At 36.5% G+C, this 20,043-nt stretch overlaps 1 protein-coding gene across 2 annotated transcripts in view; it reads left to right on the top strand.

Moving 5' to 3' along the window:
• The window catches only part of tmeff2a (transmembrane protein with EGF-like and two follistatin-like domains 2a), a 75,379-nt gene extending 61,279 nt beyond the window's left edge, over positions 1-14,100 (top strand). The window contains exons 5-10 of one of the 2 annotated variants that reach the window (XM_016238759.1): positions 2,872-2,968; positions 10,323-10,471; positions 10,787-10,846; positions 10,933-11,056; positions 12,088-12,246; positions 13,711-14,100. In XM_016238759.1, coding sequence (XP_016094245.1) covers positions 2,872-2,968; positions 10,323-10,471; positions 10,787-10,846; positions 10,933-11,056; positions 12,088-12,246; positions 13,711-13,807 — 686 coding nt within the window. In that variant the 3' untranslated portion in view covers positions 13,808-14,100. Of the gene's footprint in view, positions 1-2,868; positions 2,969-10,322; positions 10,472-10,786; positions 10,847-10,932; positions 11,057-12,087; positions 12,247-13,710 lie in introns of both variants that reach the window. The other variant, XM_016238758.1, reaches the window with a different exon arrangement.
• Positions 14,101-20,043: the final 5,943 nt, after the last annotated feature.

Genomic DNA, 20,043 nt, shown 5'->3' with positions numbered 1-20,043 from the left:
TTTTTGGAAAAATAGTCTAATCTTATGTTTTTCTTGTGCTTTTTCACACACTTCGTGGAAAACAAGTTATTCTGGAACACAACATTTATAAATTTGTTCCAGTGATTTAGCTAAAACTAGGAAACTATTTTTTTTTATATATAGTTAAAATATATATATAGTTATTATTATATATTATATATAGTTAAGACAATATTTTCTATCTAGTCTCTTGGTGCTATTTTCACTTCACATGTGATCTCAGTTCATATACAGCTTCTCTGACCCAGACTGGAATGCTACGCTCATTCTTGCTACATATTTGTTGTGAAGGTCAGTTTCCATACACTGTGCAGGAGATGGGTGGCTTCATTCATCATCTGTCTGACAGCCCATGTTGTGCCCTAAATCCACCCCCACCTTTCTCCTTAGTTTCTGCACAAGTAGGTTTGTCCCATTAAGAGCCATTTCCTTGGACACTCACCATCTGTCTTCTGTTCATTTGAGTATTTCCTTTCCTTCCACCATTTACAGCAAAACCTATTCCTCTGCTCCGTGTGTGCTCAGATTGCTACATTTGAATGTTTCATAACCTTAAATGTCTTTGCGTTGCACATGAAAAGCACTTTAAAGATTCTTAATTAACAACAACAACAAAAGACTTTACATTCCTGTAGACATTATCCACAAAAAACAGATATATTAAATCAATCATTGACCTTGGGTTTTCGATATTCACAAACAGGGTCAGAAGCAGGATCTTTTTGGCAGCGGTTGCAGATGAAAAAAGAGGGGGTTTGTGATCGACTGTGTTTCTGGTCAGGGAAAATCGATTCAGAGGGTCCGTCTAACCGGGAGATGGAGATAACTGTTAGTGCCCCTTCCCTCCGACACGTTTCTCATTTCCACACCCTTGGGTCCATGCAGACACACCTCAGGGAGAAGCTGGGTGCTGGGGAATCATGATGCTGGACATGAGATGTGTTTAGAGCAAAGCTTGTAAAATGAATGTTAGCCATTGTGTTCACGTTAACAAAATAAAAAATGATCTTAAACTCATAGTTTTAGAAGAACATGCATTTATTTGACTTTTTTTCCCATTCATTTGATTTGTACTTTTTGTTGACTCGTCGGTTGTCTTTTTTGCACCTTCCAGACAGTCTGTGTATTAGTGGTGGGTATTTTTTAGTGACTCATTCTGCATGTTACATTGTTACGACAGTAGGTGTCCACAAGTTTTTGAATGAGTCTTTTAATTACTCTCTCAAGTGATTCATTCATGTTCTTGAACAAAACAAGTGGTTGACTTTAAGAGTGAGGCATTGAATCATTCACTGAAATTTTCAAAATTTTGATTCATTTAATATAATAACTCCTAGACAAAACACATAACTATGAGTGAATTATTCACTCAAAAGTTGTCAGAACACTGATTGATTCAGCAACAAGACACAACAGTTGATTCTGTAACTGTTTTCATTTTGACACCAAATTACTAATTTAGAATCATTTTCACTGGCGGAGCACTATAACAGGCACTATTGTGTTTAAGATGCAAGTTACTTTATATTAGCTTTTTTAATATTATACTGTTAATATTGACAGATAATTAAACTATTGTATAAAAGCAGTTGTACTGTTGGTCTAAATATTCAGGACAACAGCATTCTCATGTGTTATTGTTAAATTAAAACAGTTTGGCATTCAAAAACACTGAGATTCATTTCATTTTTAATTCATCAAAGGACACGGTGTCAGTGCAAAGTTTGCATTTGTTTTTGTCATCTACACTCTTAAAAATAAAGGTGCTTCAAAAGGTTCTTCACAGCGATGCATAGAAGAACCACTTTTGGTTCCACAAAGAACCATTCAGTCAAAGGTTCTTTAAAGAACCATCTCTTTCTTACCTTTTTATAATCTGAAGAACCTTTTTTCACCACAAAGAACCTTTTATGAAACAGAAAGGTTCTTCAGATATTAAAGGTTCTTTATTGAACCATTTAGACAAAAAGGTTCTTCTATGGCATCGTGAAGCACCTTTATTTTTAAGAGTGTACACCAAAATTTTAAAAATAAAGAATCAATAGATCAGAACAGTGACTAAAAACACCTGTGACTTAAACATTGTTCTTTGCACTGAAGTGTAGTATATTTTATTTGTTCTTGTTCTATCTTTTCTTACTTTTATCTGCCTGCCTTTCTTTTCAGTCTAAGTTTTAAAAATAGCACCTCATAATGGAGGGTCAGGATCTAAAAGGGAACGATGATCCTCCGAGGAGGAGACGTAATTTAAATTCCATGGTGCACAGGATAGAATCAATAGATCAGAACAGTGACTAAAAACACCTGTGACTTAAACATTGTTCTTTGCACTGAAGTGTAGTATATTTTATTTGTTCTTGTTCTATCTTTTCTTACTTTTATCTGCCTGCCTTTCTTTTCGGTCTAAGTTTTAAAAATAGCACCTCATAATGGAGGGTCAGGATCTAAAAGGGAATGATGATCCTCCGAGGAGGAGACGTAATTTAAATTCCATGGTGCACAGGATTGCTTTTCCCCGTCCACTGATGAGGGCAGATATGCGATAGCGATGGGCTTTAAGCTTCGGCTCCTGGGAAGCCTCTATCGCACTAGCAGGAGCGGCAAATCAGAAATCATCATGATGAAATGAGGGGCGAGGCTGAGGAAAGATCAGTGGGGGATTTGAACTTCTCATGAGAGCCAGAGACAAAGACTGAATGAGAATTATGTCTGTCCTCTGTCTCTCCGTCTATTTATGAATGTTTGTGTGGGAGAAAGAGACGGACTGTGATTGCCTGCTCATCTTGACCTAAGTAATATTTGTCAGACCTTTGGTAGCTTATGCTGTCTTGTCTTTATGCATCCAAGCAGGGAACGAGGGTTCGGCGGAAAATGGACAGAAGGAGACATCCACCTGTGACATTTGCCAGTTTGGGGCCGAGTGTGATGTGGATGCTGAAGATGTTTGGTAAGCACAACAACAGCCTGTAGGAGAACTAATATCACAAGAACGGAATTAAACAAGTACGATGCCATAATTTTTTTGTGAATTTAAATACAACTTGGTTGTTTTAAAGGGACAGTTCACCCAAAAATGAATATTGTCATTATTTTCTCACCCACATGTCGTTCCAGACCTGTTTTACTTTATTTCTTGGCAAAACACTAAAGTAGTTATTTCTAAGAGAGGTCACACTGCTTTATTTCATACATTGAAAGTGGATGGGGACAAAAAAAGGACAAAAATGCATGATAACAGCACTCTGTGTACTATATACCAAGTGCTCTGGAGAAAGTCATTATTCATAAAATTCTTGCCTTGAAAATCTTCCTTGATAGTCATGGTCTTTATTTCTCATTAGTGTCGGCAAGTCTCTTATGTTCACCAGGGCTGCATTTATTTGATAAAAAATACATTATAAAAACACAGTACTATTGTGAAATATTATTACAATTTAAAATAACTGTTTTCTATTTGAATATGTGTTTTAAAATGTATTTCTGTGATGGCAAAGCTGCATTTTCAGAAGCCATTACTTCAGTTTTCAGTGTCACATGATCCTTCAGAAATCACTCAAGGAACATTTCTAATAATATTTTTGTAGAAACCGTGATACAGGTTTTCAGGATTCTTTGATGAAAAACAGCATTTGTTTGAAATGGAAGTATTTTTAACATTATAAATGTCTTGACTGTCACTCTTGGTCAATTTAAATCATCCTTGCGGAATAAAAATATTAATTTCTTTTAAAAAAAAAATCCAGTGTCTAAACTTTTGAACTTTTTTTTTTCCAGTTAACTGTTCCTTTGATGTGAATACTTTCTCTGGTCAGTAACAGACAGATTGTTTTAGATTGATTGGTGCTGTCAGTAGCAGGATATGGAATATGGGACACTGGGTCAATATGGGATGTTTCACATACTTCAATTAATCTCAGTTCTCTTAATATGAACTTTAAGAACTTACCCAAAATAAATGAGCAAGAAACAAGGCCAATTATGACAGTTTCATCATTGCTGATAAATGGCCGCTTAGCTTCGGCACTCCAACAATGAGAACTCATTAATATTCAATACAAAATAAGCAGAAAACCTCAACATCCACTATGTTCTTCTAACAACATCTTCATGCTATATTCAATGAGAAAAGGTTATCATTTCTAGAGAATCTGTTTGAGTTATAAACATGTGAAAAAATCATGACTCATATGATATATTTAAAAACCACCCGTGGATGTGGAAAGGAGGTTTTCGTTGCCCTGGGCATCAGTGAACAGCTCAAACTGCCAGCAAGAGTGAAGGAGACTACCCTTTAATCTTAATAGAAGAAGGCCTCTCTTCCTCCCTCCTGCTTATCTCTCTCAGGGTGTCTGAAGGGAATTACATGTCGGCCTTGGCAAAGACAGCCTGTAGATTCACTAAAGATTCAGCAAGCACTGGCTGGAGAGCCGGGGTGTTTTGAGGCATCAGAATGAAACAGCCCAGCCTCTCCCTCCTCAGAGATATCAGCACGATTTGAGGCATTTATGCCTGAGTCGTAGAGATGGTCCCATGACAGGACCTGCTCTGATACACTTGACTGCAGATGACTCACTCACCTCACTGTTCCTCTACCAAAAACACTCTACCTCTCTCAGCAGCCCTTCTTTTTTTAGTCTCGCTCCATTTTCCCATCTTCCTGCGTCATTTGAAAGGATTACTGAAAAAAATGAGATGAGCGATTATAAATAAAATCAATGCTGTAAGCTGCATTAATAACTTGTCTGTGTGTGTTTGTGCACTGATTGTGTGTACTGACAAGCACCGGATTTGTTTGGCTGTTGTTTAGGGCCCTAGTCACTGATTGTGTTTAATAGAGAGAGTAGAAGAAGATAGAAGTAATATTGATTTCAGTAAATTTGCTAAAATAGGATGCATACAATACCTTGCACACACAAATATTGTGTAGTAAAATCTGTTTCAATTACACTGAACTATTTTCAGTTATATTTTTAACATGGAATGAACTGTTTATTTCCAATCAACATTTCTCACACCTTTGAGTTTGACGCAATGCATTCTTGGAATGTCTGGAGTTAGGGCTGATGTTGGTCAGTATTACTGATACACAGTATGTGAACAGAGATAGACACACACATAGATACTATAATCTGGTTATGGTTGGCATCTGTTGGTGCAGTGTGAATTAGCCTATAGATAGACAGGCAGACAGATAGACAGTCTTAATTATCATTTTAGGATGTTTTAAATTTGCAGGCTGAAAAACAGGAATCGCAATATGGCCAAATGTGATTATTAAAATTCAAAAGGTTATGATTTAATTCAATTAATGTGAGCACTGCATGTTCAAAGTCAAGACGTGGCACTTTTGTGGATGGTTGTAAGAGTGCATATTATATCTCCCTCATCTTTTTTTAGCAGCTGAAAGTAGTAAAGAATAGACATAAGTAATGAGAGTCCCAGGCTGGTTTATATTTATGGATTTTTGAAAATTACGTTCATGCAGTGTGTAACACAGCTCTAAGTGAATGAAAACATCCTGCGAAGTTTTAAATCTGAAAGTGCACCGTGTATAAAATTATTGTCTTTAAAAAGAAAGAGTCGACTCTGAATCATTGAAACGAGTCATTTTTAAATCAAATCCCAAGCCCTTTCATGATGAAGTCAACATAAAACATTAGCATATTGCCCACCCTCTTGTTGGTCTGAATGAAAATGCAAATTCATTCTTTGCCACTAGGTGCGGCTTTTGGAGCGGTAAAATAGCGGTTTCTCCGGTAACGCTGTACACAAAGCAGCACTGCGCTCACAAACGCTGCTTTATCAGGCATTACAGGCATGATGTAATAGAAATGAGACCCATCGGACCAAACACCGCAGATTAGCTTCAAGGAGGGGTTTGGAAAAATGAATCCTTAAGCGAATCGTTTGGGAGTTGTTGAGCAAGTATGGTAAAAATAAATGCATATTATAAGACCATGAAAGTGTTTTTTGACCTTGCATGCATGTCAACCTGTTGTTGGGGACTCCCAAAACCGAAATATGAACTTTTCATAACCCATAATAGGGACACTTTAAATGGTATGTATCATTATGCATAACTTTTTGGTATTTTGGTGGCACAATAAACTATGTCCAGCTTTTAATTCAATGTAAATTTTTGTTGCTTCTCTCTGGTCTGCCCTGTCACAGGAAGGAAAGATTAAAAACATTTCACACATTCAGCATATACATTTTACTAGTATCAGCACAATATCAAATAAATAAACATTTTTCTTGTTTTTTTTTCAAAAGATTGTATAGGTTTGACCTGCGTTTACATACAGTATTTATTTTAATTGTGCAGGTCTTAAAAAGTCTTATATTTGATTTTAAAAGCTCTTCAGATACTGTAGACAGACAGACAGGCAGATATTGGATTTTGCCAGTACAGTAAAATTATAGTTAAAGAAAGGCAATAAACTGGTTATTTTTCCAATTATATGTTAAATAATTTTCTTAGTCTATCCTCCTTGTGGCCGGGTGGTCCAGGGAGGAACTATGAGAGTTTATATTGAATATATGTTACAAAAAATAAAAATCATAATACAGAACTTTTAATTATAACCAGCTCGAAATACACCAAGTCTCTTATTTGGATGGACCGATGGATGGATGGATGGATGGATGGATGGATGCACTTGCAACCAAGTTAGCACTACTAATCTAAATCAAACATTTGAAACCTTGAGATCAAAAAGCCAGAACTCCTCATCTATCCTCATCAAACTATCAAAGATACAAAACAGAGACTTATTCTCACCAAGTACAGACTCAGTCATCATAATCCTGCTATTGAGAGAGAGGGAGACTAAAGTGTGTGAGTAAAGATCAGCTGGACAGACAGGAAGCCCACAGGCCATGTTGGAAAAGTTTAGATAACAGAGAAACCACATGGCTCTTACAAATCAATAAGACATATCCCCTCACTCAACAAGATAAACACACTCACACGCATACAGAGGCTATCATACAAACAACCTGAATTTTTAAGGAAATCTCAACCATTCAGTTTGACTCACTCGCAAAGCCATTATTACTTGATTTGCTATCGGAAATCTTTGATGTGGGAGTGTGTGTGCTGTTGACGCAATGCATTTGCAGTGTGTGTGTGCCTAGAGAATGTGAGAGGTGACATTAAATATTCATGCTCTCAAGACACATTAGCCTTTATGACCACTACAGACGGTCATACTGGAGAGCAAATGTGTGTGTGTGAGCATTACCAGTGCTTCACAATAAATACATCTCAATATCATTGTGCCTGTTTGTTTTTATCTCACATTCAAAGTTCCTGCGGATGTATGTAAATTACTATGCATTACAGATCTCAATTAGCAATGGCAAACAATCAAAGCTGCCCTTGAGTTGACTCCACGCCATAGTTCAATTCAGCCAACGTCTCTATTTAAAATAGATATTTTCATCTTACATTTGTAGTCACTTTGCATTATTTCAGTAGTGCCAGAATAGAAAACAGCTCCATACATCACTAAAGCTCACTGGCAGGGTGGAAATATTAAAAAAGAAAGTTGAAGAAAAAAACACACACAAAAATAATGACAGATTTATAATTATACTGTCGTCTGTTTGCTGCAGCGAGAAGTGACTGGGGACGGCAGTTTAATTGTCATTTCTGCTCAACATGTTCCTGCAGTGGCGCACAGACAACACATACACACTTTAGAGAGAAACTACAGCAGAAACACCTGAACGTTGAAGATGCAGGCCATAAATTCATGTCAACTCTTTTGGGAAATACGAATATATCAAATACACTCACAGAACATACACAATGAAGACTAGATGACAGGTTTTCGATTCTCTCAGGCAGAAATGAATGACTGGTTCACACACAAATGCAAAGGCTTCATGTGTTGCCAGTCGCAAATGTCAGAAACTTTGTCTAGGATTCTGTGCATCTTTGTCTCCTCAGAAGAGCATCGCCTTTCATCCATACGCACATAAGTGCTCATTACCATCGTTAATGAAGGTATGTGAATAAAAGCAGTCATGAAAACGAGCGAAGGAACATCAAAGTGTTGGAACTCATCATCATTTCTCATCGTTTGAAAATGGAGCATTGTATTATTCTCCACTGATGTGTTCGCAGTGCTTTGGTTGCTAAGCCAGTCTTCTGTGCTAGTCATTAAGCCCTTGAGATGATAGACTCAAGAATGTGCAATAGATTGAAAATCACTGCAGCATCCAGTTCGATCCTGTCCACATTCATTCCTGAGCTTTCCCTTCCAGCTTCACGCTGAGAAGAGAAGATGGAAAACAGACTTTACTCATTACATTTGCAATCTTGACACCCTTATCAACATTTATAGAGTAGATAGACACATCATAAAAACATTGTTGATGTTGGTGTTAATCTGTTTCTAATGATAATTCATCCAGCCTCAAGCAAAATGGGCAATTATGAATGTCAGTTAATGTTTATGCGAGGTTGCTGTTAGACCTTTAGTAAAGGGGCCTGTATTTTTTACCATTGTAATCTGTGTATGTTGCAGGGCTGTAGTCTCGCAGGACGCCTGTGAAAATGCTGAGCTTTTAACACACTCATGCATGATGGAGAGTTGTACATTAAAACCGTAATGTTCACCCTTTGCAAAACTGGCTTTTACAAAAGCTATTTTCTTGTAGGCATAAAAACAAGTGTTTGTTTGATTGATTGAATCTACCAGCGACAGAATACATAAAATACTTAAAACCATCCATTCCTGGCAAGTATGTTAAATTTTAATTAAATTAAAATTTAAAATTTAAGTATGTTGTTTGTGGGACAAACTTTTGCTGTCTTTATATTTTTCTTTGTTATATTGTATACTTTTTATTCAAATAAATAAATGAATAAAGCAACACAACTGTTTTCAACATTGATAACACAAACCGTTTCTTCAGCAATAAACCAGCATATTAGAATGATTTCTGAAGGATCATGTGAAACGTAAGACTGGAGCAATGATGCTGAAAATTCAGCTTTGCCATCAATATTTATATTAATATATTTATTTTATGACAACTCTCTGAGAGTTTAGCAGGCTAAGATACATAGTAGTGTTAATGTGTTTGGTCTTGAGGCTACTGCCAATACAAATATACAGGTGGAGCCGGGGAAGGTGGAGGCTTTCTGAAGCGTGCTGCAACTGCTACAGCAAGCACTAGCCAAGTATTTGAATGTTGAGCAGCAAGCTCATATTTATAATATTTCCCAATAATCAAGCATAGCGTCAGTTCTGGCAGGTCACGTTAGTCAAGCTCGCATCAGCTGACTCTCAGCTGATCCACGTCTACCCATAGGCATACAATGCCTATCTCAGCATTCATATACAAGGTCCTTCAGTATTATCAGCAGCTTTTACGTTTCACAATAGCTAATTACCCTCCTCCATCCCCAGCTCCTCCTCTCGTCCTGTCAGAATCTGGCCTTCTGATTTTCCTTTGAACCAGACTAATTTCTAAAATATGTACTTTAAATTATTGAACATTAATGATATCTGCAATACATTTATGTTGGTTCTGTTCTGTTTACCAGAGGGGGGTTATCGCTGCTCTCCCTGCTCTTATCCATGCTAGGCTGCATGGATGCACAGGGAGTTCTTGCCCAGAATGAAATCATACAGCCAATCCAAACTGTTAGCTAATTGTCAATCATCTTTGATGATAGTGGTCCTGACAGTATTCTTTTAATAAATTGTTTAAAAAAAGTTATTGCTTTGAATCGATCTAAAATATTGTCCTTTATAATCATATGTACACAAAATTAACATCATAAACCAAATATATATCCAAATGAATCTGTTTTGAACCGAACTTAGAGCTTGTGAATCAAAATTGAATCAGGAAATCTTTATTGTTTCCCATCTCTAGAGTTGTGGTGTAGTGCTTAGATTGAGCCCTGCTGTTCATTTGGCTGACCAGCCTTCTAATCTGCTTTGTGACATTTCTCCACTCTGTTTCCTTCTCTTCTCCCCATCATTTACAGCCCCCTTTCTCCTAAAATATAAATAAAAAACTGGTAGAAGGCCAAAAAAGGTGCATTATTTCCAAAGAGGCCCTGAAAATATTAATTGAATAGTGAAGTTTTTGCATCAATATCAGGTGTGAAACACCGAATCGCCTCCAGCAATTATTTTGAGTCCCCAGTTTGCATGTTTGAAGTGTTATTCTTAGCTGACAGCTTGATCAAACAAGGTGTGACACTTGTTTAATGATCTTTTTCACGGTCTTTGATTTGTCAGTAACTGGCATTTACTATGCTGTTTCTCACGACACAGGTGCGTCTGTAACATCGACTGCTCCCACATCAGTTTTAACCCCGTGTGCGCATCAGACGGCCGTTCCTATGACAACCCCTGCCAGGTAAAAGAGGCATCGTGTCAGAGGCAGGAACGAATCGAGGTCAAGTTCCTGGGTCACTGTCAGGGTAAGAAGAACAGGTTTATGATTGCTTTATATAATGTATTGATTTCTTACATTATTACATGATGTCTGCTTCCATTCAATTTGCATTTATATAAGACAACAACAGAGAACACATTTAAAGATGAACATTATAAATCACTGTTACATAATCAAGTTCATTCATGTACATATGATCATTAGTCTCTAGAATATAGCAATTTCCCAGATGATATCTTCAAAATGACAATGTACAAATGAAGAGGGAAAAAACAATGTTGTATTATGTAACCAGCTGATCTGTTTATTTTAACATCTGAATTTCGTTTCTATCTTGTAGGCGACATGATTACAGGCACCAAAGCAGGAGATGGACAGTATGCCAGGACAGACTACACAGGTGGGTGGGTGTTTAATTATAAAAAGTTGTGGTTCTGAAGTGCCCTTGTCTTTTAGCTGTTCTGACCCACTGTGTTTGAATTATAGAGGAGAAACCTGAGGTTTCAGAGGTGGCGAGAGGGCTGTACATCCCCTGCCCTGAGAACTATAAGAACTATTGTGTTCACGGAGACTGTGAATATCCCAACATGCTCTCAACACCGTCCTGCAGGTACACACACAAACTCATGATGTGTCTGATCACGCCAGCGTATCCTGTCTACAAAAATACATTGTGAATCAGTGTATGTTTGGGCACACACCTTTTGTGATTGTGTATGTAACACTATATCACAGATCTTTGTCTCCACCTAGTGTTCAAGCCAAGAAAGATCTGCCACATTTAAAAAGCTGTTTTCCAAACACTCCCCCTTTTTTCAGTTATTTTAGTACCATCCAGATATTATTATAGTTTTTATTAACCGTTTGAATTTGTTTGTAGGCTTTCCATTTTAATTTCAATGTGAATTTTTATAATTTTGTTGTGTATTTTTGATATTTTTATTTGGTAATGTCTGTATAGTTTGTATTCGGTTTTATTGTGGCCTTAGTTATTTTAGTGCTTTATTTAGTTAAATTTAGTTAAACTACATGAAAACGAGACATGTTTTCTTGGCAACTAGCTGAAATAAAATGTGCTTAAGTTTTATGGTCTTAGCTTTAGTTAACTATATATAGATAGATAGACAGATAGTTAACTAAAGCCAAGATCATAAAACTTAAACATATTTTATTGTATACTAACCCTGGTCTTTCAATGGTAGTACAAACAGATAGTGTTGTCCCAAAGCTCCAAACGTTGTCCAAAGGTTGATTGTTACCTTTTTTAGGAAATTCAATCTACAAGTAATTTCTACAGATCAAACTGGGACAGAAGAAGGTATTAAACAGGAAAACTGCACACATCAGCTTATTAAAAAATTATTGTCTGCTCAAATTGCGAAGCTCATATTAAAGTCACCGAAAATCAAAGTAAAGGGTACTAGAGAGAAATGATAAGACAGAACAGGAGAGTCTCTCTGGCAGGTGCTGCAGTAAAACAGCAGGTGTTTCTGAGGAAAGACTTTGAGAGCGAGAAGCACTGTGGTATGTGTGTGTGAACAGAGACTCTTTAAAACAACCTGAATAAATCCACAGAGGACTAAAACACTCGCATCTAATCTAACAAGGATATAACGTCGTGTTTCTTCCTCTTTTCTTCAGCTGTCACTCAGGATTCAGCGGTCCACAGTGTGACACTAAGGAGTATAATGTGCTGTACGTGGTGCCTGGCTCTGGAAAGCTCCGCTATGTCCTCATCGCGTCTGTCATTGGGGCTCTGCAGGTGGCCATCATATGTGTAGTGGTGCTGTGTATCACCCGGTGAGCATAAACACACACCACAGCATCATATCACACACGTTGTGCTACTGCGAAGCAAAGCAGAGGACAGCTACCTCCTGTGTAGATCGCACACACTCACAGCTCTTTATAGAGTGAGACTTCCTGCCAGCAGGAGTCTGCAGAATAACACACTTTACACTCCGTGAAAGGTCAATGTCGAAGGGTGTGTGCGTGTGGGGTAGTGAAGTCTAAATCACTGGCAGCACTAAATAACTCACTCATCTAATGTAATATTTACTTTTCACATCAAAAAAGTGAATGCGTTCAATATGGAGATGTATCATGAGCGATTGTAGAAGTGATTGATGGATTATTAGACCTCAGATAGTCTTCAGTCTATATATACTACCTTTTCAGCATTTTGGGATGTTTTGTTTTTGTTTTTGAAAGAAATAGATACTTTTATTCATTAAATTGATCAAATGTGACGGTAAAGACCTTTATAATGTTACAAAAGAGTTGTATTTCAAACAATTGTGGTTCTTTTAACTTTCTGTCCATCAGAGAATCCTAATAACAAGTATCAGTTTCGACAAAAATATTAAGCAGGAACTGTTTTCAACATTGATAATAATAACAAATATTTATTAAGCACCAAAAAAAACATATTAGAATAATTTCTGAAGTAATTAAATACAAGAATATATTACATTTTTAAAATGTATTTTAATAGATATTTTAAATTGTGATAATATTTTGCAGTATTACTATTTTCACAGTATTTATGATCAAATAAATGCAGCCTTGGTGAACATAAGAGACTTTTTTTTTCAAAAACAGTAGTTCCAAAAACCTGACACTTCTGCACTAAACAAAATTGAACAAATTAGGATTGTTTCTTTAAAAAAAAATCTAACTCTTACCCATCTTCCATTGTTTGGACAAATGAGTAGTCCTTTCTATACTCATGCCATTGGTTGAGCAAATGTTGTATTCAAAGATTGCTATTCCATTTGGTGTCGCTAGTGGCACAGAAATTACCCACTCAAACTTATTACACCCAAAATAATGGATAGTGCTGTTGTTATAAGATGTTATGAATAAAATCATAATAGCATTAAAGACTCCAGTCAAAAAGTATTTGTCAGAATAGATTTGTACGGTCCAAAAATATATATACATTATGAATCATTGTTAATTTAGCTTCATTGTCAGTATTTGTTTATTGGCAAAGAGTCTGTGAGCTGTTGTGCTGTTTCAAGTCATATCAGTGGAAAACTGTGATGAATACTGATGCAGAAGAATGCATGAAACATTCCTTTAAAAACTTCCACTCTCCAAACTCTAAATAAGAAGCTATTTTTATAGCAAAGGCTTTTTTAAACTCTGAAATATGAGTTTTTTCCTTCCAGGCATTGTTTCGATTAGAAATGACGTAGAGCTGCCTGGTGGAGGCAAGTTACCTGTATGATAAGGATGTCCTTTCGCTTCCTTCCTCTGCAGGAAGTGCCCACGGACCAACAGAATCAACCGACAGAAGCAGAACACAATGCACTACAACTCTGAAAACACCCTGCGCGCCTCCACCCGCCTCATCTGAGCCCGTGAGCAGAGAATCATGGGAAATGTAGTTTGGACAGAGGACAGAAAAGAAGAAACTCGCTCTCCGTCCCCATAGAGACACTGCATTCTGCTGGATGTTGGGATAGAGGGACGGAGGACGATGGTGCAGATATAACAGAGGACGATGGGTTCGACACACGATGCCTTGCACCTGTGGCACAGGACAAAAACAGATCATTTTAGGACACCACGATAGGACAAGTCCTGTTATTTGGTTATGTATGGGTAATATTTCCAATAGTTAATTTGTTTGTCTTGATGGGGTCCTTTTTCTGTAATGTAAATAAATAATTTATATCACAAAGCACAGTGTTTTTTTCTTTTTCCTTTTTCTTTTTTGGATGCCAAAGGATCTGACTTGAAGGTATATGGTCAGTTTCGGAGTTTCTAGCGAGGTGATTCAACCATTTCTTTGGCTGTTTTTAATGTTTGGGGTCCCATGAACCTATTCATGTAAAAAATATTGTTTAAAGGTTTCAGATCGGCAACATTTATGATAGATAATTATATATTGTCATAAATTACATTTTAAAATAGAAAACAGTTATTTTATCCTAATAATATTACACAATAAAACTCTTTTTGCTGTATTTTTGATCAAATAAACGTAGCATTGATGAGCATAAGAGGTTTCTTTCAAAAACATTAAAAATAATGGGGCTAATTTTCAAGATTAACTTCTTATTTTCCTTTCTAATAAGACTTTTATCCAATATAATTTTAATTATATATCAATATATATTTGAGTTAAAGTAGCTGAGTTATTATTATTATTTAAAAAATTTTAAAGAGAGATACAGAGAATATACTGACCTCTAAAGGTCATGTGGAGGACAGGACCCTTAGGACTAAGGAATTCCGGACATTCCTTGTCTGCAGAAGTTCTTCCTATTTCATCCCTAGACCAGTTCAGTGGAGTCCCTGCACTTCCTGTCCTGTCTGACAGTCTGTGTGCCACAGGGGTAAGAGAGAGCCTTAATTAAAATGAGCATACATTTGTCGGTTTGTGTTCTGCTTCCACTAAACAGACCCTTTATTCTCAGGCTCATGTGTTTTCAACAATGCAGGACGGAATTGTAGCCCTGGTGACTATGAATTTTGTATATGACTTTGCTTTCCATGAAGACTAATAGAGCTCCAGTCAAACAGAACTAAAGTGCAAGAGGTACATACATAGTAGACATACTTTGCATTCTCAGCAATGCTGAATCAGTTGCCAAGCCACGTGAAGACAGCACTTATCTGATCTGTTTTATTTTATCTCAGTCTCAATGAGAACCTTTGCAAGGTTTTGAACCAAATCAGAAATGTATTCCTTTTAGCTTACACTGGATGTCATTTAGCATGCAGTGGCCATTTAACAGTGATTCATTTTTAAACTATAGCCCTGTTTGGGAAGCACTGCTTTAATATACAGTATATATAAATATAAAATATGAAACACTCTTGTTGCATTCTTGAAGATCTTTACAAAAATAAATAAGGCAAGGGAATGGCATTTAATGTGGGTGGTTGGGAGGGCTTTGAAAAATACTGTTCTTCGGGGCCGTCAAGATTTGAGGGAAACTTGTCAAATTATCTCTCAAATGTCTTTACTAATCTACTGCTTTTTTCATCACTGGCCAAAAGGTTCCAGAGGCAAGAGAAAGAAGTCTGTCTGAAGGCTGAAGTCTTTTTCTTTCTCATTACTGTGATGCCACAAGCGCAATCTCTCACCAGGCACCGAACAATTTGCATTCAACAGTCATATTAAAGCACCTGTTACCAGCGAAGCCATCCAAATTTCAAACAAAGGTAGCAATTATATATAACGTATGCATAACTTTAGTGTGTTTTGCAGTGACATGTTTTTGCATACTCGGACATTTTTCAAGCTGAAAAGGGCCGTCAAGATTTGAGGGAAACTTGTCAAATTATCTCTCAAATGTCTTTACTATCTACTGCTTTTTTCATCACTGGCCAAAAGGTTCCAGAGGCAAGAGAAAGAAGTCTGTCGGAAGGCTGAAGTCTTTTTCTTTCTCATTACTGTGATGCCACAAGCGCAATCTCTCACCAGGCACCGAACAATTTGCATTCAACAGTCATATTAAAGCACCTGTTACCAGCGAAGCCATCCAAATTTCAAACAAAGGTAGCAATTATATATAACATATGCATAACTTTAGTGTGTTTTGCAGTGACATGTTTTTGCATACTCGGACATTTTTCAAGCTGAAACACAAATCATGCAACGCTATGAGTGACAATAACAGTTACCAATAATATGAAACCAATAAGAAAGACGATCTACAGATCTACAGACTCTCATTAAATAGAATCAACAACAGGATGTTTTTACATAGCTGATAGGAAGCTACACATTACCGAGATGCTGTACAGTATCATTATCCAACTGCAGAAGTGCATTCATTTACTGAAGCATTGTCACATGTGGTCCAAAAATGTAATAATTTGTACCCATAACATGCACTTATTTTTCTCAGCTTTCAGGTTTTGTGCGTAAAAGTTTCTGTGGTCTTGACAGGGTTTTTGAAATACCAGTGCTAATCTCCGAGTTAGTGAATTTGTTGATTGATTAATTTTATATTACTTATTTTATTCTTTCGTTTTTAAGTGCAGTGAGTACCTTCTACCTGCAGAGGTCAGGCCTCACTGCACTATGTAATGGCTGATTATGGAATAGCTTAAAGTGATAGTTCACCCAGAATGAAAATTCTGTCATTAATTACTCACCCTCATGTCGTTCCAAACCCATAGGACCTTCGTTCATCTTCGGAACACAAATTAAGATATTTTGGAGAAAAAGTGTGAGCTCTCAGACCATGCATAGACAGCAACACAACTGTAATGTTCCCAGGTCCAGAAACGTAGTAAGGCCATCGGTAAAACAGTCCATGTGACATCAGTGGCTCAACTTCAGTTTTGAGCTTAATTAAGCTTAAATAAGAAAGCTTTTTTAATGGGATAGTTAAAAGTGGGGGGAAAGTGAATTCTATTGTCATTTACTCACCTTCATGTCAGTCCAAACCTGTATGACTGACTGTCTTCTGTGGAACATGAAAGTAGATGTGTTGAGAAGCAATGTTTTGTCCAAACAGTGGAAATCAATGGTCACCAGAAATGTCTGGTTTCTGACATTCTTCAAAATACACAAAATTATTATTTTGTTCCACAAAATAAAGAAAGTCTTATATGTTTGGAACGATGTGAGGGCCAGTAAATTATTTTAGGTAAACTATCCATTTAAGTATAATGTGATTTGTTTTGGCATGACTTATCTTTCGATGTCCATGTGTGGATGTGGGGTCATGGGTTGTATCTATAGGCCTAGTCTGAGCACATACACATACCCCACCAAACCACAACATAGAAAACATTAGCAGTGTTTTTCTTTGTACATGCAGGGAGGCATTTGCCTCAGTCTCAGGAAATGAACGGATGTGGGAGATAAAGTTTATTTTATGTTAGATTCTTATCCTTGTCCTTTAATAACATTCCCAAACAGATATCTAAGTTATGCATGTTATTCTGTCGCTATTGATTGTCATTATCCAGAAAATGACCTCTGGTCGAAACAGAATAATGTGACGTGTTTATCTTTGATACGAGCACCACACCAGATTTCCAGGTGAGGCGTTTATTTCACAATGTTTACTGTCATGGTCACGGATCTATGAATGAGTTAGTGTCTTTCCTTCTCTTTGTTCATTCAGACTATTGAGCAAGATTCAATACATTGTAAACATTCAAAGTCTGACATGGGTTTAAAACCTAGAATAAATCATAAAACGCACAAGGTAGTAATTTACCCTAATGCACAATTTATGATTATGATTACTGTGAGCTCGCTACTGGATATCCTTTGTTTATTGTACTTCCATCCTGTACAATTAGCATTAAAGGTATTATAAAAGCCAGCGTTATTTTATCATAGAGATAGTATTATTTATTATAATATATTTGATTGGTTTTTATTTCAGTTATAGTTTTAGTAATTTTAGTAAATCGTACATCAAGTTGAACTGAATGAAAATAAGGAATGTAGCTGAAATAAAATTAGTTTTTTATATTTTATTTCAGTTAAGTTTTATTTTACTATTATTATTTTTCAAGTTTATGGTTTTAGTTTTAGTTAACTGTAATAACTAAGCTGCTCTTTTCCATATGATAAAAGTGAATGAAGACCATAGAGCTTGACAGCCTCTGGTCTCCATCCAGTTTCAGTTTATGTAAAATAGCAGCATGAACATCCTTCAAAACATCTCTTTTTGTGTCATATAGGTTTGAAACAATATAGTTAAAAGTGGGGGGAAAGTGAATTCTATTGTCATTTACTCACCTTCATGTCAGTCCAAACCTGTATGACTGACTGTCTTCTGTGGAACATGAAAGTAGATGTGTTGAGAAGCAATGTTTTGTCCAAACAGTGGAAATCAATGGTCACCAGAAATGTCTGGTTTCTGACATTCTTCAAAATACACAAAATTATTATTTTGTTCCACAAAATAAAGAAAGTCTTATATGTTTGGAACGATGTGAGGGCCAGTAAATTATTTTAGGTAAACTATCCATTTAAGTATAATGTGATTTGTTTTGGCATGACTTATCTTTCGATGTCCATGTGTGGATGTGGGGTCATGGGTTGTATCTATAGGCCTAGTCTGAGCACATACACATACCCCACCAAACCACAACATAGAAAACATTAGCAGTGTTTTTCTTTGTACATGCAGGGAGGCATTCGCCTCAGTCTCAGGAAATGAACGGATGTGGGAGATAAAGTTTATTTTATGTTAGATTCTTATCCTTGTCCTTTAATAACATTCCCAAACAGATATCTAAGTTATGCATGTTATTCTGTCGCTATTGATTGTCATTATCCAGAAAATGACCTCTGGTCGAAACAGAATAATGTGACGTGTTTATCTTTGATAGGAGCACCACACCAGATTTCCAGGTGAGGCGTTTATTTCACAATGTTTACTGTCATGGTCACGGATCTATGAATGAGTTAGTGTCTTTCCTTCTCTTTGTTCATTCAGACTATTGAGCAAGATTCAATACATTGTAAACATTCAAAGTCTGACATGGGTTTAAAACCTAGAATAAATCATAAAACGCACAAGGTAGTAATTTACCCTAATGCACAATTTATGATTATGATTACTGTGAGCTCGCTACTGGATATCCTTTGTTTATTGTACTTCCATCCTGTACAATTAGCATTAAAGGTATTATAAAAGCCAGCGTTATTTTATCATAGAGATAGTATTATTTATTATAATATATTTGATTGGTTTTTATTTCAGTTATAGTTTTAGTAATTTTAGTAAATCGTACATCAAGTTGAACTGAATGAAAATAAGGAATGTAGCTGAAATAAAATTAGTTTTTTATATTTTATTTCAGTTAAGTTTTATTTTACTATTATTATTTTTAAAGTTTATGGTTTTAGTTTTAGTTAACTGTAATAACTAAGCTGCTCTTTTCCATATGATAAAAGTGAATGAAGACCATAGAGCTTGACAGCCTCTGGTCTCCATCCAGTTTCAGTTTATGTAAAATAGCAGCATGAACATCCTTCAAAACATCTCTTTTTGTGTCATATAGGTTTGAAACAATGTGAGTTCATGAGAGCAAATGATGATTGAATTTTCATTTTTGGAAGAGATATTCCTTAAACCTAGCATTCATGCAGTATGTGTGTGTGTGTGTGTGTGTGTGTGTGTGTGTGTGTGTGTGTGTGTGTGTGTGTAAACAATATGAGTTCATGAGAGCAAATGATGATTGAATTTTCATTTTTGGAAGAGATATTCCTTAAACCTAGCATTCATGCAGTCTGTGTGTGTGTGTGTGTGTGTGTGTGTGGTGTTTGAGTCTGGCATAGTGTCACTGCTACAGATGAGCTGAGTTCACTGTTCAAACACTGATTTCCATATTTCCCTGTGTGACATTTCCCAAGTCTGCCGGACAGCTGAGAAGAGAAACGCCAGCAGAGATTCATGAAGAAATGAAGAGACATTCAGGTGCATTCACACAGACAGTGATACGCCCCCATTCCTTCACACAAACTGTTGCTGGTGTTGTCAAAATATGTCTTTTGGGGGCATTTCATACATATGACAAACAAACCTTATCAAACCCATGACTGATTGCAAGCTGATCAGACAATACTGAAATTGCATTGAGGGAAAAAGTACACATGCGGTGGCA

The sequence above is a fragment of the Sinocyclocheilus grahami genome, unplaced genomic scaffold (genome assembly GCF_001515645.1).
Source record: "Sinocyclocheilus grahami isolate Dianchi unplaced genomic scaffold, SAMN03320097.WGS_v1.1 scaffold547.1, whole genome shotgun sequence".
NCBI lineage: Eukaryota > Metazoa > Chordata > Actinopteri > Cypriniformes > Cyprinidae > Sinocyclocheilus > Sinocyclocheilus grahami.
The sequence above is the reverse complement of the archived record's forward strand: the minus strand, read 5'-3'. Positions and strand labels throughout refer to the sequence as shown.